The sequence below is a fragment of the Melanerpes formicivorus genome, unplaced genomic scaffold, assembly GCF_026170545.1.
Source record: "Melanerpes formicivorus ecotype bairdi unplaced genomic scaffold, bMelFor1.0.p_v2 SCAF_250, whole genome shotgun sequence".
Classification (NCBI taxonomy): domain Eukaryota; kingdom Metazoa; phylum Chordata; class Aves; order Piciformes; family Picidae; genus Melanerpes; species Melanerpes formicivorus.
The window spans coordinates 82582-107208 of record NW_027142602.1 but is presented as its reverse complement, the minus strand read 5'-3'; the positions used below and the strand labels follow the sequence as shown (position 1 = coordinate 107208).

Here is a 24627-nt window from a genome sequence, read left to right as displayed (position 1 = left end):
TCAAAGACACTGAGCCTTCCAGGCCAACCAGCTTCACCCCACCTCCTCCACCTCTTGCTTCCCAACCCCATCCCTGCACCCCAACTCGCCCCCTCCTCCCCCTCCCCCTCCCCCCCAGGCCCCCCAGGGCCTGCACCCTGGGGGCAGCACCCACGGGACAGGAGCTGATGGTGGCACTCAGCCACTCGTGGCACCTCGGATGGAGCCTCCAGAGCCCCAGGGCAGGCTCCCCCCGTGGCTGTTTGCTGCTGGAGGGGATGAGAGCAGGGCTGGAGCCGTGGGTGGTGTCTCGGTGCAGCCGGCGAGTCTCCGGGGGGTGGGGTGGGTGAGGTGCACCCCAAAGCGTGGGAGAGGGCAGGGGGACAGCCCAGGGGGTGCAGGGGAGCTGGGCAGCATCTACATGGCAGGGCTGGCAGCAGGCAGGGCAGTGGGGCCCCCCCTCCCTCCCGGCCCTGCTGCCCTGGGGGACCTCTCGGGGTGGGGGTTGGGGAGCTCCGGCTGCCAGCCTCCCCCTGACGGTGGAGCTGGAGCTGCTGCGGGGGCAAGCAAAGCTCCCTGGGGAGAGCATCCCAGGGGGCAGGCATGGCCCAGCCCTGGGGAAGCTTCTCTCTGCTTGGGGAGGGCATCCTCGAGGGAAGGCAGGGCCCAGCCTTGGGGGGGAAGCATCCCTGGGCTCTGAAGAGAGCATTCCTTGGGGAAAGCATGGCCCAGCCTTGGGAAGTGCATCCCTGGGCTCTGAAGAGAGCATTCCTGGGGGAAAGCATGGCCCAGCCTTGGGAAGTGCATCCCTGGGCTCTGAAGAGAGCATTCCTTGGGGAATGCATGTCCCAGCCTTGGGAAGTGCATCCCTGGGCTCTGAAGAGAGCATTCCTTGGGGAATGCATGTCCCAGCCTTGGGGGGGAAGCATCCCTGGGCTCTGAAGAGAACATTCCTGGGGGAAAGCATGTCCCAGCCTTGGGAAGTGCATCCCTGGCCTTTGGAGAGACTATCCCAGGGGGAATGCATGTCCCAGGCTTGGGAAGTGCATCCCTGGCCTTTGGAGAGACCAGCCCAGGGGGAATGCATGTCCCAGGCTTAGGGAGAGCATCCCTCTGCTGTGGGGAGAGCATCCCTGGCCTTTGGGGAGAAGAACATCCTTGAGGGAATGCATGTCCCAGCCTTGGAACAAGAATCCCTCTGCTTTGGGAAGTGCCCTGGGGAATGCAGCCAGGGAGAGCAACCCCTGGGCTTTGGGGAGAGCATCCCTGTGGGAATGCAGGTGCCAGCCTTGGGGACTGCAGCCCTTGGCCCTGGGGACTGCATCCCTTGGGGAGAGCATCCCTTGGCCCTGGGGACTGCATCCCCTGGCCCTGGGGACTGCATCCCTTGGGGAGAGCATCCCTTAGCCTCGGGGACAGCATCCCTTGGCCCTGGGGACTGCATCCCTTGGCCCTGGGGACTGCATCCCTTGGCCCTGGGGACTGCATCTCTTAGCCCCGGGGACAGCATCCCTCCACCGTGGGGAGAGCATCCCTCTGGGCACACAGCCTTCCACCTTGGAGAAGGCATCCCTCAGAGTGAGCATCCTTCAGGAAAGGCATCCCTCAGGGACAGCAGCCCCCAGGGACAGCCTCCCTCAGGGACAGCAACCCCCAGGGACAGCAGCCCCCAGGGACAGCAGCCCCCAGGGACAGCCTCCCTCGCCGGGGCACTGCCTGCATCCAGCCAGGGCTCAGGAGAAGGTGACCACCTCACCCTGGGGGTAACTGGAAGAGAGGACATCCTGGCAGGTATCTGCAACTGAAGACACAAGGGGTTAATTAACCACAGCGTTAGACAGGCTCCCATCAGCTGCCCGCGGAGGAAGAGGAGGGAGGAGAGGGAGACTGAGCTCTGCAGCTCCCTGAGGGTAGAGGGGGTTGGTCTCCTCTCCCCGGGAACAAGCGATAAGAGAGGAGCAAATGGCCTCAGGTTGCCCCAGGGGAGGTTTAGGTTGGACAGCAGCAGAGACTTCTCCCCTGAAAGGGCTCTCAAAGCCTGGCCCAGGCTGCCCAGGGAGGTGGCTGAATGCCCATCCCTGGAGGGGTCTCAAAGCTGCAGAGCTGTGCTGCAGGGCCAGGGTTCAGCCCCAGCCTTGGCAGAGACAGAGAATGGATGGAGTGGAGGAGCTGAAAGGTCTGTGCCGGCCTCTGTGATTGCAGGGACCCCCCCAGCTTGGCAGGGGGAGGCAAACTGAGCAGCCACGAAGTGAAACAGCCTGCTCCAGAGGGGGGGAATGAAGCTTGAGGGGGGAAATGAAGCTAGAGGGGGCAAATGGTACTGATAGAGGGGGGAAATGCAGCTGGGGTTGGAAATGCTGCTGCCAGAAGGGGGAAATGAAGCTAGAGGGGGGGAATGGTGCTGATAGAGGGGGGGAATGCAGCTAGAGGGGGGAAATGAAACTAGAGAGGGGGGAATGAAGCTGATAGAGGGGGGAAATGCAGCTAGAGGGAGGGAAATGCAGCTAGAGGGGGGAAATGAAGCTAGGGGGGGAAATGCTGCTGCTAGAGGGGGAAATGAAGCTGCTAGAGGGGGAAATGAAGCTGCTAGAGGGGGGGAATGAAGCTAGAGGGGGAAAATGAAGCTGCTAGAGGGGGGAAATGAAGCTGCTAGAGAGGGGAAATGAAGCTAGAGGGGGAAAATGAAGCTGCTAGAGGGGGGAAATGAAGCTGCTAGAGAGGGGAAATGAAGCTAGAGGGGGAAAATGAAGCTGCTAGAGGGGGAAAATGAAGCTAGAGGGGGAAAATGAAGCTGCTAGAGGGGGAAAATGAAGCTAGAGGGGGGAAATGAAGCTGCTAGAGGGGGAAATGAAGCTGCTAGAGGGGGAAAATGCTGCTGCTAGAGGGGGAAAATGAAGCTAGAGGGGGAAAATGCTGCTGCCAGAGGGGGGAAATGAAGCTGCTAGAGGGGGAAATGAAGCTAGAGGGGGGAAATGCTGCTGCCAGAGGGGGGAAATGCTGCTGCTAGTCCTTCAGCAAACCAGGGCAAAAAGTGGTTTTCCAAGGCCTGGGAGGAGAGCCAGAGCTGGAGAGCTGGGCAAAGGCTCCCCAGGAGAAACCTGCCCTGGAGCTGAGGCAGTTTGGAGGATCCCAGGGAAGGATCCCCCAGGGCTTGGAAGGGAGCTCAGGAGATGATCCAGAGCAAGCCCTCAGGCAGAGCAGGACCCCCCAGAGCAGGCCACACAGGAGGGCAGCCCCCACAGGAGGGCAGCCCCCTCCTCCCAGGAAGCTGCTCCTGGCCCAAACCCCCCAGGCCAGATGTCCCAAAGCCAAGCCTGCTGCACTAACAGCCTGCAGTGCTTTGGGCTTCTCTCTCTCTCTCCTCTCCTTCTCTTCCCTCTCCTTATCATTGAATTAATCACCATTGATTGGAGCTCTGAGTCACCCCAGCACCCATCTGCCAGGTCAGGCAGGGCCTGATCCACCCCATAAGGCACAGAGCTGCCCTCTTCCACCCAGGGATTCTGGATGCAGCTCCTGACCTGACCAGCTCCTGAGCTGGCTTCCACCCACCCACAGCAGCAGCCTGGGGTCCAGCCTTGCCCTTGCACGAAGCAGGGGCTGGCAGAGCTCCTGGCTGCTGCCTCAATCACTCTGCTGGAGGCTTCTCCCTCCAGGAGCCAAAGCACAGCTCCACAAGTGCCTTCTTTCCACCAGCATAAAGATCTCATCCCTCATCCAGAGAGGCTGTGGGGGCTCCAAGCCTGGAGGTGTTCAAGGCCAGGCTGGATGAGGCCCTGAGCAAGCTGTGCTGGTGGGAGGTGTCCCTGCCCATGGCAGGGGGCTGGAGCTGGATGAGCTCTAAGGTCCCTTCCAACCCAAGCCATTCTAGGATCATTTGGACTCAATTCTGCTCACAGCCCCAGAGCTTTTCACCATAGTTGTGATGTTCTTTAGATGTCCTTTAAGGTCCCTTCCAACCCAAGATGTGCTCAGATTATGAGGGCATACAGTGGGGAGAGCATCCCTGGGCTGTCCCTGTGGACATTGCAGCTCCTCATCCATGATTCTAAGATGCTGGGTGAGCAGTGCCCTGCTCTGGAGGCTTTGCAGAGCCCCACAGCCCAGAAAACCCCTCAGGATCAGAGTCCCCTGGGATTAGAGTCCCTTGGTCTTAAATTCCTTGGTCTTAATGTCCTTTGGGATTAAAGTCCCTTGGCCTTACAGTCCCCAGGGCTTGCAGGAGAGGTCTCCACCTCCCTTTCTGCAACCATGAACCAGTTCAGGAGACTCAGCAGCAACCCACAGCAGCAGCCTGGGCTCCAGCCTTGCCCTTGCACGAAGCAGGGGCTGGCAGAGCTCCTGGCTGCTGCCTGGATCACTCCCTGTGAGCAGCTAAAAGCTGTGGGCAGGGTGAGAAACCTTCCCCCTCAGGGCGATTGATCTGCCAGGGGCACGGCTCAGCTTTTATCTCCCATCTCCTCCTCCCCTGTTCCAAGGCACTCTGGGTGTGAGCTCCTGGACCTGCTGCCCACATCCTCCAGGGACCTGCCTTGGAACGCAGCTCCTCAGCCTCGGCAGATGGAAAGCAAAGCAACAGCGAAGCCAAGCCAAGCCAAACACCTTAGCAGCACTGAGGAGGAATAACAGCAGCCAAGGATCTGGGGGGTGGTTAATTGCTGACCTCTTCCCCCCCCTCCCCCCCAGACAAAGCCACCGCCTGCCTTGAGCATCCTCCCCCTGAGGCAGAGAGCTGCTGCTGAGCCTTGGGCCAGCACAGTGCTGCCAGCAGGCTGCTCCCCCCTGCCCTCCCCAGAGCCAAAGGAGGCTTTGGAGGCATTGGAACAAGCTGCCCAGGGAGGTGGGGGAGACTCCATCCCCTGAGGGGGCAGCTGGGGAGGGCTTGGAGATGCTCCTGGTTCTGGTGCCAGCTTGCAGCTCCCAGAGGTCTTTCCCAACCTTCCTCATCCTGTTTCCAGTTTGCACCTGCAGCCTTCAGAGGTCTTTTCCAACCTGCAGCTCTCAGAGGTCTTTTCCATCCTGCAGCTCCCAGAAGTCTTTCCCAACCTTCCTGATTCTGTTTCCAGCTTGCACCTGCAGCCTTCAGAGGTCTTTTCCAACCTGCAGCTCTCAGAGGTCTTTTCCATCCTACAGCTCTCAGAGGTCTTTCCCAACCTTCCTGATCCTGTTTCCATCTTGCACCTGCAGCCTTCAGAGGTCTTTTCCAACCTGCAGCTCTCAGAGGTCTTTCCCAACCATCCTGATTCTGTTTCCAGGTTGCACTGGGAGCTCTCAGAGGTCTTTTCCAGCCTTCCTCATCCTGTTTCCAGCTTGCACCTGCAGCTCTCAGAGGTCTTTCCCAACCTTCCTCATCCTGTTTCCAGCTTGTACCTGCAGCTCTCAGAGGTCTTTTCCATCCTGCAGCTCCCAGAGGTCTTTTCCAACCTTCCTGATTCTGTTTCCAGCTTGCACCTGGAGCTCTCAGAGATCTTTTCCATCCTTCCTGATCCTGTTTCCAGGTTGCACTGGGAGCTCTCAGAGATCTTTTCCACCCTGCAGCTCTCAGAGGTCTTTTCCAACCTTCATGATCCTGTTTCCAGCTTGTACCTGCAGCCTTCAGAGGTCTTTTCCAACCTGCAGCTCTCAGAGGTCTTTCCCAACCATCCTGATTCTGGTTCCAGGTTGCACTGAGAGCTCTCAGAGGTCTTTCCCAACCTTCCTCATCCTGTTTCTATCTTGCACCTGGAGCTCTCAGAGGTCTTTTCCAACCTGCAGCTCCCAGAGGTCTTTCCCAACCTTCCTCATCCTGTTTCCAGCTTGCACCTGCAGCTCTCAGAGGTCTTTTCCACCCTGCAGCTCTCAGAGGTCTTTCCCAACCTTCCTCATCCTGTTTCCAGCTTGCACCTGCAGCTCTCAGAAGCCTTTTCCATCCTGCAGCTCTCAGAGGTCTTTTCCAACCTGCAGCTCTCAGAGGTCTTCTCCAACCTTCCTGATTCCATTTCCACCTTGCAGCTGCAGCTCTCAGAAGTCTTTTCCAACCTGCAGCTCTCAGAGGTCTTCCTTTCCCTTTTCCCCCTCCCCACCCCCCTCCTCCACCTTCCCTGCCCCAGGCCTCTGCCCCCTCCAGCCCCCAGCGCCTCCCCCTCGCCCCCTGCCGTTTTTGCCAGCAGCTTCCTGAGCCTCCTTTTTACCTTTCCCTTTCTGGCTGGAGGCTGAACCTGAGGATCAGATTGCCCGGGCTGGAGGTGCCCAAGCACCAGACTGGGAGCTGGGAGGTTGCTATTTATAAGCCCAACTGCCTCTTATTTTGCCTCTGCCTCTGCTCCCTGCCTGTTCCTCGGCAGCAGGGGCAGGGGGCTGGGAGCTGCTTTGAGGGGGGTTGGGGGTTATGTAAGTTTATTTGTTTGTATTTATAGAGAGGTTTGGGCTGGGGGAGGGGAGCTGGGGGTGCTTTGGGGCTGCTTCTTTTTTACAGCCATGAAATAAAGCACTGAGGATTTAGCAGCTTGCTTCCTTGCTTGCTTTTTCCACCCTCCCTTCCTGGCAGTGCTGCTGGGGGAGAGCCAGCAAGCAAGGCTGCTTCTGGGCAGAGCAATTACTCTCCTGACATCTTCACCTCCTGCCCGGCTGCCTGAGAGCCTTTTCTCTTCCCCTCAGCCCCTTTCAGGGCATCTCCCAAGAATAAAAGAGGCAGCAGTGAGCCCCCCAACCAGCTCTGCACAGCAGCCCGGGGATGGAAGCAGCAGGAGCAGGGAGCTCATCCTGCCCTGTGCTCAGCACTGCTGAGGCCACACCTGGAGTCCTGTGGCCAGCTCTGGGCTCCTCAGGGCAGGAAAGAGGTTGAGCTGCTGGAAGGTGTCCAGAGAAGGGCAACAAAGCTGGGGAGGGGTCTGGGGCACAGCCCTGGGAGGAGAGGCTGAGGGAGCTGGGGTTGCTTAGCCTGCAGAAGAGGAGGCTCAGGGGAGACCTTCTTGCTCTCTGCAACTCCCTGCAGGGAGGTTGGAGCCAGGTGGGGGTTGGGCTCTTCTGCCAGGCAGCCAGCACCAGAACAAGAGGACACAGTCTCAAGCTGTGCCAGGGGAGGTTCAGGCTGGAGGGGAGGAAGAAATTCTTCCCATCAAGAGAGATTGGCCCTGGGGATGTGCTGCCCAGGGAGGTGGTGGAGTCCCCATCCCTGGAGGGGTTTAGGAAGAGCCTGGATGAGGCCCTTGGTGCCATGGTTGAGTTGCTCAGATGGTGCTGGGGGAGAGGTTGGACTTGGTGAGCTCAAAGGTCTCTTCCAACCTGGTAAATTCTATCATATCCCATTCTATCCTATCCCATTCCATTCCACTCCAAGCAGTACCACAGCAGAAACAGTTTGAAGCTCACACTCAGCTCCTCTCCCCTGCTGCCCAACCTCCCAGTCACAGGGACCTTAAAGCTCAGCCAGCTCCAACCCCCTGCCATGGGCAGGGACACCTCCCCCCAGCTCAGCCTGCTCAAGGCCTCATCCAGCCTGGTCCTGAACACCTCTAGGAAGGGAGCAGCCACAGCCTCCCTGGGCAGCCTGTGCCAGAGTCTCCCCAGCCTCACTCTCAAGAATCTCTTCCTCCTCTCCAGTCTCAATCTACCTCCCACCCAACATCTCCATGAGCTCCCCAGCTGCCCCCTCAGGGGATGGAGTCTCCCCCACCTCCCTGGGCAGCTTGTTCCAATGCCTCCAAAGAATCAGGAAGGTTGGAAAAGACCTCTGAGAGCTGCAGGATGGAAAAGACCTCTGAGAGCTCCCAGTGCAACCTGGAACCGGAATCAGGAAGGTTGGGAAAGACTTCTGGGAGCTGCAAGCTGGAACCAGAACCAGGAACATCTCCAAGCCCTCCCCAGCTGCCCCCTCAGGGGATGGAGTCTCCCCCACCTCCCTGGGCAGCTTGTGCCAATGCCTCCAAAGCCTCCTTTGGCTCTGGGGAGGGCAGGGGGGAGCAGCCTGCTGGCAGCACTGTGCTGGCCCAAGGCTCAGCAGCAGCCTCTTCCAACCTGGCCTGGAGGGGACATCCACAACCTCCCTGGCCTGGGGGAAGGATGGGGAGATGGATGCAAGGTCTGGGACAGGAAGCTTCATCCAGCCTGGCCTGGAGGGGACATCCACAACCTCCCTGGCTTGGAGGGAGGGTGGGGAGATGGATGCAAGGACTGAGGCAAGAGGTCTCTTCCAGCCTGGCCTGGAGGGGACCTCCACAACCTCCCTGGCCTGGAGGGATGATGGGGAGATGGATGCAAGGTCTGGGACAAGAGGCTTCATCCAACCTGGCCTGGAGGGGACATCCACAACCTCCCTGGCTTGGAGGGAGGGTGGGGAGATGGATGCAAGGACTGAGGCAAGAGGCCTCATCCAGCCTGGCCTGGAGGGGACATCCACAGCCTCCCTGGCTTGGAGGGAGGGTGGGGAGATGGATGCAAGGACTGAGGCAAGAAGTCTCTTCCAGCCTGGCCTGGAGGGGTCATCCACAACCTCCCTGGCTCCCTTCCTCACCTCCAGTCTCAGTCTCCCCTCTCCCAGCCCAAAGCCATTGTCCCTTGCCCTGGCACTCCCAGCCCTTGTCCCTGGCTTGGAGGGAGGATGGAGATGGATGCAAGGTTTGGGACAGAAGTCTTCATCCAGCCTGACCTGGAGGGGACCTCCACAACCTCCCTGGCTTGGAGGGAGGATGGGGAGATGGATGCAAGGACTGAGGCAAGAAGTCTCTTCCAACCTGGCCTGGAGGGGACCTCCACAACCTGCCTGGCCTGGGGCCAGGATGGGGAGATGGATGCAAGGACTGAGGCAGGATGTCTCTTCTCAACTGGCCTGGAAGGGACCTCCACAACCTCCCTGGCTTGGAGGGAGAATGGAGAGATGGATGCAAGGACTGAGGCAAGAGGTCTCTTCCAACCTGGCCTGGAGGGGACCTCCACAACCTCCCTGGCCTGGGGGCAGGATGGGGAGATGGATGCAAGGTCTGGGCCAAGAGGGCAGCCCAATGGATGCAGCATCTCAGATCCCATTCCCCCATCTGAAGGCACTGCCTCCACCCCATGGGACACTCCACATTCCAGGCTGGGATGGCAGCAGTCAGCTCCCTCCCCTGGCAGCCCTCACTCCCCAGCAGCTGGCTTTGGGGTTTTGCTTCCATTCCCAGCTGGGGGCTGAGGCAGCTGCCCCCCACCCCCACCCCCACCCCTCAGTGATGTATTCACTGCAGCCTGGCTGCCTCCTGCTGCCTTTCTCCTGGGCTGGAACCTGCTCTCCTCCCCAGCCCCCTAGCACACAGAGAGGCAGCTGGGAGGAGATCTGGGGGAAGGTTGGGATAGTCTTGCTCTATTCTTATCCTCTTCTCCAGGCAGCCAAATTTGGCCACTCTTGGAGATGAAAAAACCCTGAGCTGCAGAGAGAGAGCTTCAGGGATCTGCTGCTCAGAGCCACCCCAGCTCCTGCTGGGACAGGACCAAGGGGGGGGGATGGTTTGGAACTGAAAGAGGCAGATTCAGAGCAGAGAGAAGGGAGAAAGGTTTGACCCTGAGGGTGGGGAGAGCCTGTGCCAGGCTGCCCAGAGAGCTGGGAGCTGCCCCAGGGCTGGCAGCAGGGCAGGGCAGGTTGTGTGGGGCTGGGAGCAGCCTGCTGGGGTTGGGGCTGTCCCTGGGGGCTGCAGGGGTTGGGCTGGAGGAGCTCTGAAGCTCCCTTCCCACCCAAACCACTCTGATTCTATGCTTCCCTGACCCTGCTTTAGGACCAGATGACCTCCAGCATTGCCTTCCAGCTCCTCCCATTCTCTCTTCTCTCCTAGCTGGCTTGGCTCAGCCTCTCCTAGCTGGCTGGGGATGACCCTGCTGATGTGGTGACTTGGGTCAGCCTCTCCTAGCTGGTTTGGGTCAACCTCTCCTAGCTGGCTTAGCTCAGCCTCTCCTAACTGGCTTGGGTCAGCCTCTCCTAACTGGCTTGGGTCAGCCTCTCCTAGCTGGCTTAGCTCAGCCTCTCCTAACTGGCTTGGGTCAGCCTCTCCTAACTGGCTTGGCTCAGCCTCTCCTAGCTGGCTTAGCTCAGCCTCTCCTAACTGGCTTGGGTCAACCTCTCCTAGCTGGCTTGGCTCAGCCTCTCCTAACTGGCTTGGGTCAGCCTCTCCTAACTGGCTTGGCTCAGCCTCTCCTAACTGGCTTGGGTCAACCTCTCCTAGCTGGCTTGGCTCAGCCTCTCCTAACTGGCTTGGGTCAACCTCTCCTAGCTGGCTTGGCTCAGCCTCTCCTAGCTGATTTGGGTCAGCCTCTCCTAACTGGCTTGGGTCAACCTCACCTAGCTGGCTTGGGTGAATGACCTCCAGCATTCCCTTCCAGCTCCTCCCATGCTGCCAGGGATCAGGACAGCAGCTCAGACCCAACCCAGCTCCCCTTAGAACCTTCTCCAGGGCAATTAACCTCCCCAAACCCCACAGGGGATCTCTGGACCTGAGGCTGCATCTGCTCCAGGCTTAACCCTCTGCTGTCAGCCACTCAGCCTCTGGGTTCCAGGGCTCAGAACCTCTGCTGGGAGCTGCCCCATGCCTGGCACCAGTGCAGAGCAGGTTGATTGGGGCTGGGAGCAACCTGCTCTGGCTGGGGATGTCCCTGGGGCCTGCAGGGGGTTGGGATGGAGGAGCTTCGAGGCTCCCTTCCCACCCAAACCATTCCATGATTCCACCCTCTGCTGGCAGCCACTCAGCCTCTGGGCTTCAGGGCTCAGAACCTCTGCTCAAGGGGACCAGAACCTCTGCCTCATGAAAGGACCTGGGGGGCTCCATGACCCCACCTCAAGCTACCAACCTGATTTGTTCCCCTCCTCCTGCAGCCCCCCAAAATCCCTTGCTGAGGAGAAAGCAGAGAGGAAGAGGAGGAAGCTGTGCTGAGTTTTACACCAGTGTGAAGGGACCTGGGGGCTCCATAGAGGGACTTGGGGGCTTCACAAAGGGACTTGGGGGCTCCATGAGGGGACCTGGGGGCTGCATGAGGGGACCTGGGGGCTCCATGAAGAGACCTGGGGGCTCCATGAAGGGACCTGGGAGCTCCATGAAAGTCCTTGGGGGCTCCATAAGGGGACCTGGGAGCTCCATGAAATGACTTGGGGGCCCCATAGAGGGACCTGGGGGCTCCATGAAGGGACTTGGGGGCTCCATAGAGGGACCTGGGGGCTCCATGAAGGGACTTGGGGGCTCCATGAAAGGCTTTGGGGGCTCAATGAAGGGACTTGGGTGCTTCATGAAGGGACCTGGGGCCTCCCTGACCCCACCTCAAGCTACCAACCTGATTTGTTCCCCTCCCCATCCCCCCTCCTGCTGCAGCCCCCCCAGAATCCCTGGCTGAGGAGAAGGCAGGGAGGAAGAGGAGGAAGCTGTGCTGGGCTTTCCACCAGTTGGGAGCCTCCCACTGAATTCCCTTGGTCTCCCTTTTGGGGCTGGGAGCTTCTGGAGGAGCTTTTTTGCACATTAGTCATCCCTGCTCCTCCCCAGTTGCATAACTCCACTGCTAAAAACTGCAGCAGCAGCAGCAGCAGCAGCAGCTCCCTGGCAGCTCCCAGCCAGCCCTCCCTGCTCCAGAGGGGAGGAAGGGGGCTGGGGAGGGGGGCAGGGGGGAGTCCACCCAGGGGTTTCCACACTGGGAAGCCAGCTCTGGTGGTTGGATGAGCTGAAGGGCCTGGGGGGAGTCCCTCAATGATCTCCACACCAGGAACCAGCTCTGGTGGTTGGATGAGCTGAAGGACCTGGGGGGAGTCCACCAATGATCTCCACACCAGGAACCAGCTCTGGTGGCTGGATGAGCTGAAGGGCTTGGAGGGAGTCCATGAAGAGATTTCCACACCAGGAGACCAACTCTGGTGGTTGAATGAGCTGAAGGGCTTGGAGGGAGTCCATGAAGAGATTTCCACACCAGGAGACCAGCTCTGGTGGTTGGATGAGCTGAAGGCTTTTGGAGTCCATCAATGATCTCCACACCAGGAACCAGCTCTGCTGGTTAAGGATGAGCTGAAGGGTTTTGGGGTCCACCAAGGGTTTTCCACACCAGGAACCAGCTCTGGTGGTTGGATGGAATGAAGGCTTTTGGGGTCTACCAAGGGTTTTCCACACCAGGAAGCCAGCTCTGGTGGTTGGATGAGGTAAAGGGCCTGGGGGGAGTCCATGAAGAGATTTCCACACCAGGAACCAGCTCTGGTGTTCAGATGAGCTGCTTTGGGAGCCTGGTGTGGGGCAAGGAGAGGGATGGGATGGGATGGGGTGGGATGGGATGGGATGGGAGGGAAGGGGATGGGATCTCTCTGCATCTGTGGCTGCATCTGCTCCAGGGTTAATCCTCTGCTGTCAGAGACTCAGACTTTGGTGTTGCAGTCTCCTAGCAGGGCTCAGAACATCTGCTCAAGGGCAGCAGAACCTCTGTCTGAGGGACTTGAGCTCTTGAACCTGGAGATGACTGAGAGGGGATCTCAAGCAACCCTGCCCACGGTGGAGGCATTGGGACTGGCTGACCTTCAGGGTCCCTTCCCACCTGCCCTAGGATTCTATGACCCTATCAGTGCTGCCCAATAGCTCAGCCCCTCCTGCTCTGCCTCTCCTGCAAGAGGCAGGGCAGCAGAGCTGGGGTTTCATGCCTGGCTCAGCCCCAAAGGCAATGGATGCCCTTGGCTAAATCATTCATGAGCCTCAGACCACTGAGGGTGACCTTCCCCTTCAGGCAGGCTGGGGACATTCCAGCTCCTCCTGCTCAGAGAGGAGCCTGCTCCCAAGGGGAGGAACTCACCAGTGCTCAATGCCACCACCCCCACCCCACTGCCCAGCTCCTGGGGGGTCTTGGGGGAGGGGAGCCATGAAGCCCCCAGGGAACACACTTGGAGCACAGAAGTCCAAGGAATGCAAACTCCAATCCCTGCCAACCCATCCCCACCGTGGCACAGGGGTCACAAACCACCCCCAGCACACCCTGGGCAGAGGGTGGATGCAGCTCAGCCTCACTCCCAACCCCAGAGCCAAAGACATCCCAGGCCCAGCACCAGCTCTCTGCTGTCAACCAAGAGCCAAGATCCAGCTCCCAGCACCAAGGGTTCCCCCAACCCCCCACCCCCCACCTTTTCCACTCCCCTTTGGCTCTGGCTGGGGGCAAGGGAAGAGAGGAAGCAAAGAAGGGAAGCAAAAGAAAAGGCAAAAGCTTCTTCCCAGCCCTGTGTGGGACTCTGAGGAGGTTGGTTTGGAGATGTGGTGACTGACTCCTCCTGCCAGCTCCTTCAGCTCAGGGGGGAGGGGGAAGAAAAGCCCCAAGGCAGGCAAGATGCTGAAGCATCTCCACTCTGAACCTGCCTCTTCCAGGCCCAGCACCATCAGCCCTTCTCCTGCCCCCCCAGGCCCTGCTCAGGAGTCTGTCCCCAGCAGCCTGCCCTTGTGCAGAAGCTCCCAGCCCCAAAAGGGAGACCAAGGGAATTCAGTGGGAGGCTCCCAACTGGGGTAAAGCCCAGCACAGCTTCCTCCTCTTCCTCCCTGCCTTCTCCTCAGCCAGGGATTCTGGGGGGGCTGCAGCAGGAGGGGGGATGGGGAGGGGAACAAATCAGGTTGGTAGCTTGAGGTGGGGTCAGGGAGGTCCCAGGTCCCTTCATGCAGCACCCAAGTCCCTTCATGGAGCTCCCAGGTCCCTTCACGGAGCCCCCAGGTCCCTCTATGGAGCCCCCAGGTCCCTTCATGGAGCACCCAAGTCCCTCTATGGAGCCCCCAAGTCCTTTCATGGAGCTCCCAAGTCCCTTCATGGAGCCCCCAGGTCCCCTCATGGAGCCCCCAAGTCCCCTCATGGAGCCCCCAAGTCCCTTTATGGAGCCCCCAAGTCCCTCTATGGAGCCCCCAAGTCCCTCTATGGAGCCCCCAAGTCCCTTCATGGAGCCCCCAAGTCCCTCTATGGAGCCCCCAAGTCCCTCTATGGAGCCCCCAAGTCCCTTCATGGAGCCCCCAAGTCCCTTTATGGAGCCCCCAAGTCCCTCTATGGAGCCCCCAAGTCCCTTTATGGAGCCCCCAGGTCCCCTTATGAAGCCCCCAAGTCCCTCTATGGAGCCCCCAAGTCCCTTTATGGAGCCCCCAAGTCCCTCTATGGAGCCCCCAAGTCCCTTTATGGAGCCCCCAAGTCCCTCTATGGAGCCCCCAGGTCCCTTCATGGAGCACCCAAGTCCCTCTATGGAGCCCCCAAGTCCCTCTATGGAGCCCCCAGGTCCCTTCATGGAGCACCCAAGTCCCTCTATGGAGCCCCCAAGTCCCTTTATGGAGCCCCCAGGTCCCCTTATGGAGCCCCCAGGTCCCTCTATGGAGCCCCCAAGTCCCTTCATGGAGCTCCCAGGTCCCTTCATGCAGCCACCAGGTCCCCTTATGGAGCCCCCAAGTCCCTTTATGGAGCCCCCAGGTCCCCTCATGGAGCCCCCAAGTCCCTTCATGGAGCCCCCAGGTCCCTTCATGGAGCCCCCAAGTCCCTTGATGGAGCTCCCAGGTCCCCTCATGGAGCCCCCAAGTTCTTTCATGGAGCTCCCAGGTCCCTCATGGAGCCCCCAAGGACTTTCATGGAGCCCCCAAGTCCCTTCATGCAGCCCCCAGGTCCCCTCATGGAGCCCCCAGGTCCCTCTATGGAGCCCCCAGGTCCCTTCCTGGGGCAGAGGTTCTGTTCCCCTTGAGCAGAGGTTCTGAGCCCTGAAGCCCAGAGGCTGAGTGGCTGCCAGCAGAGGGTGGGATCCTGGAATGGTTTGGGTGGGAAGGGAGCCTCAAAGCTCCTCCATCCCAACCCCCTGCAGGCCCCAGGGACATCCCCAGCCAGAGCAGGCTGCTCCCAGCCCCAACCAACCTGCCCTGCACTGGTGCCAGTGCCAGAACCATCAGCCCTTCTCCTGCCCCCCCAGGCCCTGCTCAGAAGTCTGTCCCCAGCAGCCTGCCCTTGTGCAGCACCTCCTGCACTGGGGCAGTGTTGCTGCAGGAGGCTAAATCCTTCTCCCCACCCAGGGAAGCTGAGGGCATGGGGAGCCCTGGGAAGGAGAAAGAGGATCCCAGCTGCAGGAGCTGCTAAAATCCACCCCAGCTCCTGCAGGGGGCAAGGATCAGAGCAGCTGGTCAGCATCTGTGTGGTGAAGAAGGGCTGAGAGCCCCTGGGGCTGAGAGCCTGGAGCAGAGCAGCCCCAGAGGGGAGCTGAGCAGCGCCAGAGGGGAGCTGAGCAGCCCCAGAGGGGAGCTGAGCAGCCCCAGAGGGGAGCAGAGCAGCCCCAGAGGGGAGCTGGGCAGCCCCAGAAGGGAGCTGAGCAGCCCCAGAGGGCAGCTGAGCAGCCCCAGAGGGGAGCTGGGCAGCCCCAGAAGGGAGCTGAGCAGCCCCAGAGGGGAGCTGAGCAGCCCCAGAGGGGAGCAGAGCAGCGCCAGAGGGGAGCTGAGCAGCCCCAGAGGGGAGCAGAGCAGCCCCAGAAGGGAGCTGAGCAGCCCCAGAGGGGAGCTGAGCAGCCCCAGAGGGGAGCAGAGCAGCCCCAGAAGGGAGCTGAGCAGCCCCAGAGGGGAGCAGAGCAGCCCCAGAGGGGAGCTGGGCAGCCCCAGAGGGGAGCTGAGCAGCCCCAGAAGGGAGCTGAGCAGCCCCAGAGGGGAGCAGAGCAGCCCCAGAGGGGAGCTGGGCAGCCCCAGAAGGGAGCTGAGCAGCCCCAGAGGGGAGCTGAGCAGCCCCAGAGGGGAGCAGAGCAGCCCCAGAAGGGAGCTGAGCAGCCCCAGAGGGGAGCAGAGCAGCCCCAGAGGGGAGCTGGGCAGCCCCAGAGGGGAGCTGAGCAGCCCCAGAAGGGAGCTGAGCAGCCCCAGAGGGGAGCAGAGCAGCCCCAGAGGGGAGCTGGGCAGCCCCAGAAGGGAGCTGAGCAGCCCCAGAGGGGAGCTGAGCAGCCCCAGAGGGGAGCAGAGCAGCGCCAGAGGGGAGCTGAGCAGCCCCAGAGGGGAGCTGAGCAGCCCCAGAAGGGAGCAGAGCAGCCCCAGAGGGGAGCTGAGCAGCCCCAGAGGGGAGCTGAGCAGCCCCAGGGGGGAGCAGAGCAGCCCCAGAAGGGAGCTGAGCAGCCCCAGAGGGGAGCTGAGCAGCCCCAGAGAGGAGCAGAGCAGCCCCAGAGGGGAGCAGAGCAGCCCCAGAGGGGAGCTGAGCAGCCCCAGAAGGGAGCTGAGCAGCCCCAGAAGGGAGCAGAGCAGTCCCAGAGGGGAGCTGAGCAGCCCCAGAAGGGGGCAGAGCAGCCCCAGAAGGGAGCTGAGCAGCCCCAGAGGGGAGCAGAGCAGCCCCAGAGGGGAGCTGAGCAGCACCAGAGGGGAGCTGAGCAGCCCCAGAGGGGAGCAGAGCAGCCCCAGAAGGGAGCTGAGCAGCCCCAGAGGGGAGCTGAGCAGCCCCAGAGGGGAGCAGAGCAGCGCCAGAGGGGAGCAGAGCAGCCCCAGAGGGGAGCTGAGCAGCCCCAGAGAGGAGCAGAGCAGCCCCAGAGGGGAGCTGGGCAGCCCCAGAGGGGAGCTGAGCAGCCCCAGAGGGGAACAGAGCAGCCCCAGAGGGGAGCTGAGCAGCCCCAGAGAGGAGCAGAGCAGCCCCAGAGGGGAGCTGAGCAGCCCCAGAGGGGAGCTGGGCAGCCCCAGAGGGGAGCTGAGCAGTCCCAGAGGGGAGCTGAGCAGCCCCAGAGGGGAGCAGAGCAGCCCCAGAGGGGAGCTGAGCAGCCCCAGAGGGGAGCAGAGCAGCCCCAGAGGGGAGCAGAGCAGCACCAGAGAGGAGCTGAGCAGCCCCAGAGGGGAGCTGGGCAGCCCCAGAGGGGAGCTGAGCAGCCCCAGAAGGGAGCTGAGCAGCCCCAGAGGGGAGCAGAGCATCCCCAGAGGGGAGCTGAGCAGCCCCAGAGAGGAGCAGAGCAGCCCCAGAGGGGAGCTGAGCAGCCCCAGAGGGGAGCTGAGCAGCCCCAGAGGGGAGCTGAGCAGCCCCAGGGGGGAGCTGAGCTCCTCTGTGCTGTGACAAATCACACCAAGCCCAGGAGGCCTGGATGGCCTTTCAAGGTCCCTTCCAACCCAACCCATTCCTGTGCCTCTGTGAATTCCTCCTCCCTCACCCAGCAGCTCTGCAAGGAGTGAAACCCAACAGCCTCATCCCTCAGATCCAGGGGGTGGGGGGAGTGAGGCTGGGGGAGGCCCTTCAGCCATCTGTGGGAGCCTCAGAGCCCAGGGCCTCCAGAGAGTCATAGAACCAACCAGGCTGGAACAGACCTCAGAGCTCAGCAAGTCCAAGCTCTCCCCCAGCACCTCCTGACAGCTAAACCATGGCTCCAAGGGCCACCTCCAAGCCCCTCTTGAACACCTCCAGGGATGGGGACTCCACCACCTCCCTGGGCAGCACAGCCCCAGGGCCAATCTCTCTGGCTGGGAAGAACTTTCTCCTCACCTCCAGCCTGAACCTCCCCTGGCACAGCTTGAGACTGTGTCCTCTTGTTCTGCTTGCCTGGGAGAAGAGCCCAACCCCCACCTGGCTCCAACCTCCCTGCAGGGAGTTGCAGAGAGCAAGAAGGTCTCCCCTGAGCCTCCTCTTCTGCAGGCTAAGCAACCCCAGCTCCCTCAGCCTCTCCTCCCAGGGCTGTGCCCCAGACCCCTCCCCAGCTTTGTTGCCCTTCTCTGGACACCTTCCAGCAGCTCAACCTCTTTCCTGACCTGAGGAGCCCAGAGCTGGCCACAGGACTCCAGGTGTGGCCTCAGCAGTGCTGAGCACAGGGCAGGATGAGCTCCCTGCTCCTGCTGGCCACACTCTTCCTGCTGCAGGCCAGGCTGCCCTTGGCCTTCTTGGCCCCCTGGGCACACTGCTGCCTCCTGTTCAGCTGCTCTCCACCACTCCCCCCAGGTCCCTCTCTGCCTGGCTGCTCTCAGCCACTCTGCCCCCAGCCTGTGGCACTGCCTGGGGTTGCTGTGGCCAAAGTGCAGCCCCTGGCACTTGGCTGTGTTCAATCTCCTGCCCTTGGCCTCTGCCCCTCTCTCCTGGGGTTGCTGTGACCAAAGTGTAGAACCCAAAGAGACAGAGAAGCAGCAGGGTGCAGGCAATCAGCAGGAGCTGGACAGAAAGAGGCACAGAACCAGAGGGGAAGCCACTGCTGGGCAGGGAACAGAGGTTTATTCATCTGATGCCTCCAGAAGCTTGAGGCTGTTCTTCCAACAGGAGAAGAGAAAGAGAGAAGCCCTCACATGCCAGGAACTCAGCCACTTCCAGCAGGATGCTGCAGGAGTCAGCAGCCTCCTCCTTGCAGCTCCACCACCCTTCAGCCCCACTGCAAGCAGCCCCAGGGGAAGGAGGGAGGGCCTCGACCCCCCAGGTGGCAACCACATTCTGCTGGGTGCTGGCCCAGCTGGGTTGGGATGGGAGAAGGGTTTGAGGCAAAAGGCATGGGGGGGTGGAGGGGGAAGAGAATAAACCCTACCTAGCTCCAGGGATTGTCCCAGCCAGGTGGCCAGGAGACAGCTTCAGTGGAGACCTTATGGGTCCTGCAGAAGCAGGCAAGGAGCAGGGAGCATGGAGGCAGCCTTGGGCTGGAGGAGATCACAGAACCAGAGGACTGGCAGGGCTGGAAGGGAGCTGAAGGCTCAGCCAGCTCCAAGCCCCTGCCATGGGCAGGGACACCTCACACCACAGCAGCTTGCTCACAGCCACCTCCAGCCTGGCTGCAAACACCTCCAGGCAGGAGGCTTCCACCACCTCCCTGGGCAGCCTGGGCCAGGCTCTCACCACCCTCCTGGGGGAGAGCTTCTTCCTAACCTAAATCCCCACTCCACATCCCCCTCCCCCATCTCCCCATCCCCCTCTCCCCCATCTCCCCATCCCCCTCTCCCCCATCTCCAAGAGCATTTTGGGCTCTTTCCCTTCATTGCTGAAGCCAAGGAAAGGCCAAGGTGGGTGGGAGGCACCCAGACAGCCCTGGGGCCATGGAACTGAGAGGGGAGATGGGCAGAAAGCCCCACGGGGAGGGCTGGGGACAGCATCACTGCCTCAGGGCTGGGATCAGCCAGGGGTGCACTTAGAGGGATTGGAATCAGCAAGGGAAGAGGCTGGCAAGAAAAAGCAGCAAGAGGCTGCCTGGAGCTGGGCCAGGGTGAGGACACCAAGATGAGGTGGAGATTTTGCAAGAGTCACAGAGCTGTCAGGGCTGGGAGGGAGCTCAAGGCTCAGCCAGCTCCAAGCCCCTGCCATGGGCAGGGACACCTCACACCACAGCAGGTTGCTCACAGCCACCTCCAGCCTGGCTGCAAACACCTCCAGGCAGGAGGCTTCCACCACCTCCCTGGGCAGCCTGGGCCAGGCTCTCACCACCCTCCTGGCCAACAACTTCTCCCTCACAGCCAATCTCCATCTCCCCACTGCTAGCTCTGCTCCATCCCCCCCGGCTCTGTCACTGTGGGAGGTCAGAACCTGCTCCCCGGGCTTGGAGAGGTCCCAGCTGGGGCTGCTCTGGGAGCCAACAGCCTGGTGGGGGCGGTGGGGGGGGGGCAGGAGCGCCAAGAGAGAGCCAAAGCAGGGTGGCTGAGCCAGGAGGCAGGCTAGAGGATGGAGGGGACGGGAGAGCAGGGCTGCTGCAGAGGGCAGGGGGAGCTGCAGCGGGAGGGGAGGGGGGCCAGGCCCAGCGGGGGTCCTGCCACACCATCTATGCTGCTCAGGCTTCGGGATTTTCCATAGCCTTGGGGGAGAAAAGGGAGAGGTTAGAGCCCAGCAGCCTCCTCCCCACTTGCTTGGAGAACCTAAGAGCCCCCAAAGTGAGCACCACCCAGCCCCCACCTCCCCCCAACCCCCTCCCCCCCCCCAATTCCACCCCCCCTCACAAAGGAATTCAAGGAAGGCTTTTGGAGGGCAACCAAACTCCTGATGATCCTCCAGAGCTTCCCCTCCTTTCCCCCTCATCCAGCTGAGCAGTGCTGGCTGAATCCAGGACTCCAGAGTCAATATTGGGAGAGCAAATTGGTCTGGAGGTGGAGGGGGGGGGAGGAAAGCGGGGGGAGGGGGAGGGAAGGGGGGAGGGGGCATTGGGTTTTGCTTCCCAAATTGCTGTGGATGAGGAATGAGTCTGGGAAGTTCGTGGGCTGAAGCAAAGGGAGGGAGGAGGAGGGAGGGAAGCAGCAGCACTCAAACAAAGATGGGATTGGGAAGGAGCTATTCCCACAGCTCCGGTTCTGAAGCCAGCTGGAGCAGCAAGCTGCTGCTGACACCTTCCTGCCTGGAGAGGAGCAGGTACCAGCGAGGCAGAGACTGCCTGAGGGTGGAAGGGACCTCGGAGATAGAATCAGAGAATCAAAGCGGTAGGAAAAGACCTCAGGGATCAGCAAGTCCAAGCTGTCCCCCAGCACCTCCTGACAGCTAAACCCTGGCTCCAAGGGCCACATCCAAGCCCCTCCTGAACAGCCCCAGGGATGGGGACTCCACCACCTCCCTGGGCAGCACAGCCCCAGGGCCAATCTCTCTTGCTGGGAAGAACTTTCTCCACACCTCCAGCCTGAACCTCCCCGGGCACAGCTTGAGACTGTGTCCTCTTGTTCTGCTGCTGGGTGCCTGGCAGAAGAGCCCAACCCCCACCTGGCTCCAACCTCCCTGCAGGGAGTTGCAGAGAGCAAGAAGGTCTCCCCTGAGCCTCCTCTTCTGCAGGCTAAGCAACCCCAGCTCCCTCAGCCTCTCCTCCCAGGGCTGTGCCCCAGACCCCTCCCCAGCTTTGTTGCCCTTCTCTGGACACCTTCCAGCAGCTCAACCTCTTTCCTGACCTGAGGAGCCCAGAGCTGGCCACAGGACTCCAGGTGTGGCCTCAGCAGTGCTGAGCACAGGGCAGGATGAGCTCCCTGCTCCTGCTGGCCACACTCTGCCTGCTGCAGGCCAGGCTGCCCTTGGCCTTCTTGGCTGCCTGGGCACACTGCTGGCTCATGTTCAGCCAGCTGATCATCTACCCTAACTTCCCTGCCGTGGTCAAAGAGGCCTCTCAACTAGCCCAGGTTGCTCAAGGTCTCATCCAGCCTGGCCTTGAACACCCCCATGGAGAAGGAATCCACAGCCTCCCTGGGCAGCCTCTGCCAGAGTCTCACCACCCTGGTGCTGAAGAACTTCTTCCTCAGCTCCACTCTAACCCTGCTCTGCCTCAGCTTCAAACCTTTCCCCCTTGTCCTGTCTTCAGACACCCTCATTGGAAATCGCCCTGCAGCCTTCCTGCAGGATCCCTTCAGCTCCTGGCAGGCAGCTCTGAGGTCCCCCTGGAGTCTTCTCCTCTCCAGGCTGCACAGCCCCAGCTCCCTCAGCCTGTGCTCCCAGCAGAGCTGCTCCAGCCCTGGGATCATCTTTGTGACCCTTGGGTCACCCAGGTAGATGTGCTGATGATTTCCCATAAGGAATGGCATTAAAGAGGAAATATTTCTCTTGCTCTGAGCGTGGAGCCCCCCTCACAATCCCTTCCCCCCCAAAGAGACACAAGTTGAACATCAGAAGTTCCATCTAAACGTCAGGAATCACAGAGCTGGCAGGGCTGGAAGGGAGCTGAAGGCTCAGCCAGCTCCAAGCCCCTGCCATGGGCAGGGACACCTCACACCACAGCAGCTTGCTCACAGCCACCTCCAGCCTGGCTGCAAACACCTCCAGGCAGGAGGCTTCCACCACCTCCCTGGGCAGCCTGGGCCAGGCTCTCACCACCCTCCTGGCCAACAACTTCTTCCTCACAGCCAATCTCAATCTCCCCACTGCTAGCTCTGCTCCATCCCCCCCAGTCGTATCCCTCCCTCACACCCTCCAAAGTCCCTCCCCAGCTTTCCTGCAGCCCCCGGAAGGCCACAAGGAGGAGACTTGATGGGTTGCTTGGGGCCATGGTTTAGTTGTTTAGGTGGGTTGGATTGGTTGATAGGTTGGACACAATGCTCTTGAAGGTCTCTTCCAACCTGGTCTGGTCTATTCCATTCCATTCCATTCCATTCCATTCCATTCCATTCCATTCCATTCCATTCCATTCCATTCCATTCTATTCCATTCCATTCCATTCCATTCCATTCCATCCCATCCCATCCCATCCTATCCCATCCTATCCTATCCTATCCTATCCCATCCTATCCTATCCTATCCTAATCCTACCCTATCCTATCCTTTCCTACCCCATCCTATCCTATCCTATTCCATCCTATCCTAATCCTACCCTATCCTATCCTTTCCTACCCCATCCTATCCTATCCTATTCCATCCTATCCTAATCCTACCCTATCCTATCCTACCCCATCCTATCCTATCTTATCCCATCCTATCCTAATCCTACCCTATCCTATCCTATCCTACCCTATCCTATCCTATCCTATCCTATCCTATCCTATCCTATCCTATCCTATCCCATCCTATCCTATCCCATCCTATCCTAATCCTACCCTATCCTAATCCTACCCTATCCTATCCTACCCTATCCTAATCCTACCCTATCCTATCCCATCCTATCCTATCCTATCCTACCCTATCCTATCCTATCCTATCCTATCCTATCCTATCCTATCCTATCCTATCCTATCCTATCCATCCAGCCCCACGGCAGCCGCTGGCATCGTCCCGATGGGAGCGACCCCCACGTCGGACTCTGCCTTGCCCGCGGGCAGCGAACAGCTCCGGCGGCAGGGAAGAGCTCCCGCGGCGGCCAGCTCCGGAGGGCAGCGGAGAGCCCCCGGAGGGCAGCGGAGAGCTCCCGGGGGGCAGCGGAGAGCTCCCGGGGGGCAGCGGAGAGACCTCCCGGAGGGCAGCGGAGAGCCCCCGGGGGGCAGCGGGGAGCTCCCGGAGGGCAGCGGAGAGCTCCCGGAGGGCAGCGGGGAGCTCCCGGGGGGCAGCGGAGAGCTCCCGGAGGGCAGCGGGGAGCTCCCGGGGGGCAGCGGAGAGCTCCCGGGGGGCAGCGGAGAGCTCCCGGCGGCAGCGGAGAGCTGCGGAGGCGGCGGAGCGGCTGCGTGCGCAGCGAGGGGCGGCGGGAGGAGGCTCCCTGACAGCAGAAAAACAAAGTGATGGATGGGCTCTACAGCAGAGCCGAGCCGGGCAGCCAGCCCCGCAGTCCTGCGGGGAGTTAATGGTGCGGCTTCGGCTTGGCCTTGCCTCTGAAGGCGCCGAGGGCGGCGGCCGGGCCGGCCGGGAGCCTCCGGGCTCGGGTCGGGACGGGACGCGGCGCAGCGATCGCAGCGATCGCCGCCGCCACCTTCCCCTCCCCCGGGGGATGCTGAGCAGCGTGGGATCACGGCATTGGGTTGGGTTGGAAGAGAGCTTTAAGGTCGCCGAATGCAAGCCTTAAGCCAGCACTGCCAAGGGCACCGCCGGAGCGTGGCACTCAGCACCGCATCCAAAGCCCTCCGGGCATGGAGACTCCACCACTGCCCTGGGCAGCCTGGGCCAGGCCTGGACAGCCCTCAAGGGGAAGAAATTGTTCCTCATGGCCAAGCTGAACTTCTCCTGGGGCAACTTAAGGCCATTTCCTCTTGTCCTAGGGAGAAGAAGCCACCCCCCACCTGGCTCCTCGGGCAATTTAAGGCCATTTCCTCTTGTCCTAGGGAGAAGAGGCCAACTCCCACCTGGCTCCAGCCTCCTTTCAGGGAGCTGAACAGAGCAATGAGCTCTCCTCTCAGCCTCCTCTTCTCCAGGCTGACCAACCCCAGCTCCCTCAGCTGCTCCTCCCCAGCCCTGCTCTCCAGACCCTTCCCAACCTTCATTGCCCTTCTCTGGCCCTGCTCTAACATCCTTCTTGGAGTGGGGGCCCCAAAACTGAGCCCAGGATTGGAGGGGTGGCCTCATCCTCTGGAAGAGGCTCCAGACCTCTTTCAATCTGTTTTTTTATCCTTAACCCCCCCCATCTTTTCCTAATCCTTGCCCCACCACAGCAGCTTGCACGGAGGCAATGGAGTTGCCACCTGCTCCCCAAGGAGGCACAGCTCCTCCAGCTCCCAGGCAGGTCCAGGGGGCCAGAGGGTGCTCTGCCCAAACCTGTTGCTGACTTCAGCAAAGCTTCTCCAGCTCCTGCAGTGGCAGCAGGCACAGACTCAGGCCCCGAGGAGAAGAGCAATTTCCTTATTTACTCCTTGGCAGGAGGCCACACAGCAAAAGCAAGAGCAGCCCTGAGTGGGGAGGAGCCCCAGCCTCAACTGGAGACGTCTCCCTCCTCCAGCAGCTGATGCAAAGCTCCTCTGCTCCCCCCAGATAACCCCCAGAACCCACACCAGGCTCACCTCTGAGCTAAGCTTTGCTCTTGCCCTGGGATTGCTGAGCTGCTGTGGACAGCTCCTGCACTTCCCCTACCCCTCCCTGAGCCACAGGCATGGGAAGCAACCAGTGGAGATGCAATCTGGCCCTGAAAGCTTGGGGTGACCAAGAAATCCAACCCCAAAACAAGCTGGCAGGGAGGTGGGATGGGGTCAGGGCTTGCTGGAAGCTGCCTTGGGGGTGCAAGGACCTGCTGAAGTGGTTCAGCACTTCACAAGGCCTCTTTGCCCTCCTGCTCAGGTCACTGAACAGTAAAAGGATGGAGATGGGCAGAGGAATCATGCTGCCAGCTTTGATTAGGCTGAACAACCCCAGCTCCCTCAGCCTGGCCTCGCAGCAGAGCTGCTCCAGCCCTTGGAGCATCTTTGTGGCCCCCTCTGGCCTCACTCCAGCAGCTCTGTGTCCTCCTCCTGCTGGGGACAGCAG

The 24627-nt window shown here is 60.9% G+C and overlaps 1 protein-coding gene across 4 annotated transcripts in view; it reads right to left on the bottom strand.

Moving 5' to 3' along the window:
- Positions 1–157: 157 nt before the first annotated feature.
- Positions 158–24627, bottom strand: part of KCNC4 (potassium voltage-gated channel subfamily C member 4) — a 49568-nt gene continuing 25098 nt past the window's right edge. For 3 of the 4 annotated variants that reach the window (XM_068169948.1, XM_068169949.1, XM_068169946.1), the window contains exon 5: positions 18805–19642. In XM_068169948.1, the coding sequence (XP_068026049.1) occupies positions 19506–19642 (137 nt within the window). In that variant the 3' untranslated portion in view covers positions 18805–19505. Of the gene's footprint in view, positions 1781–18804; positions 19643–24627 lie in introns of those variants that run through there. The other variant, XM_068169947.1, reaches the window with a different exon arrangement.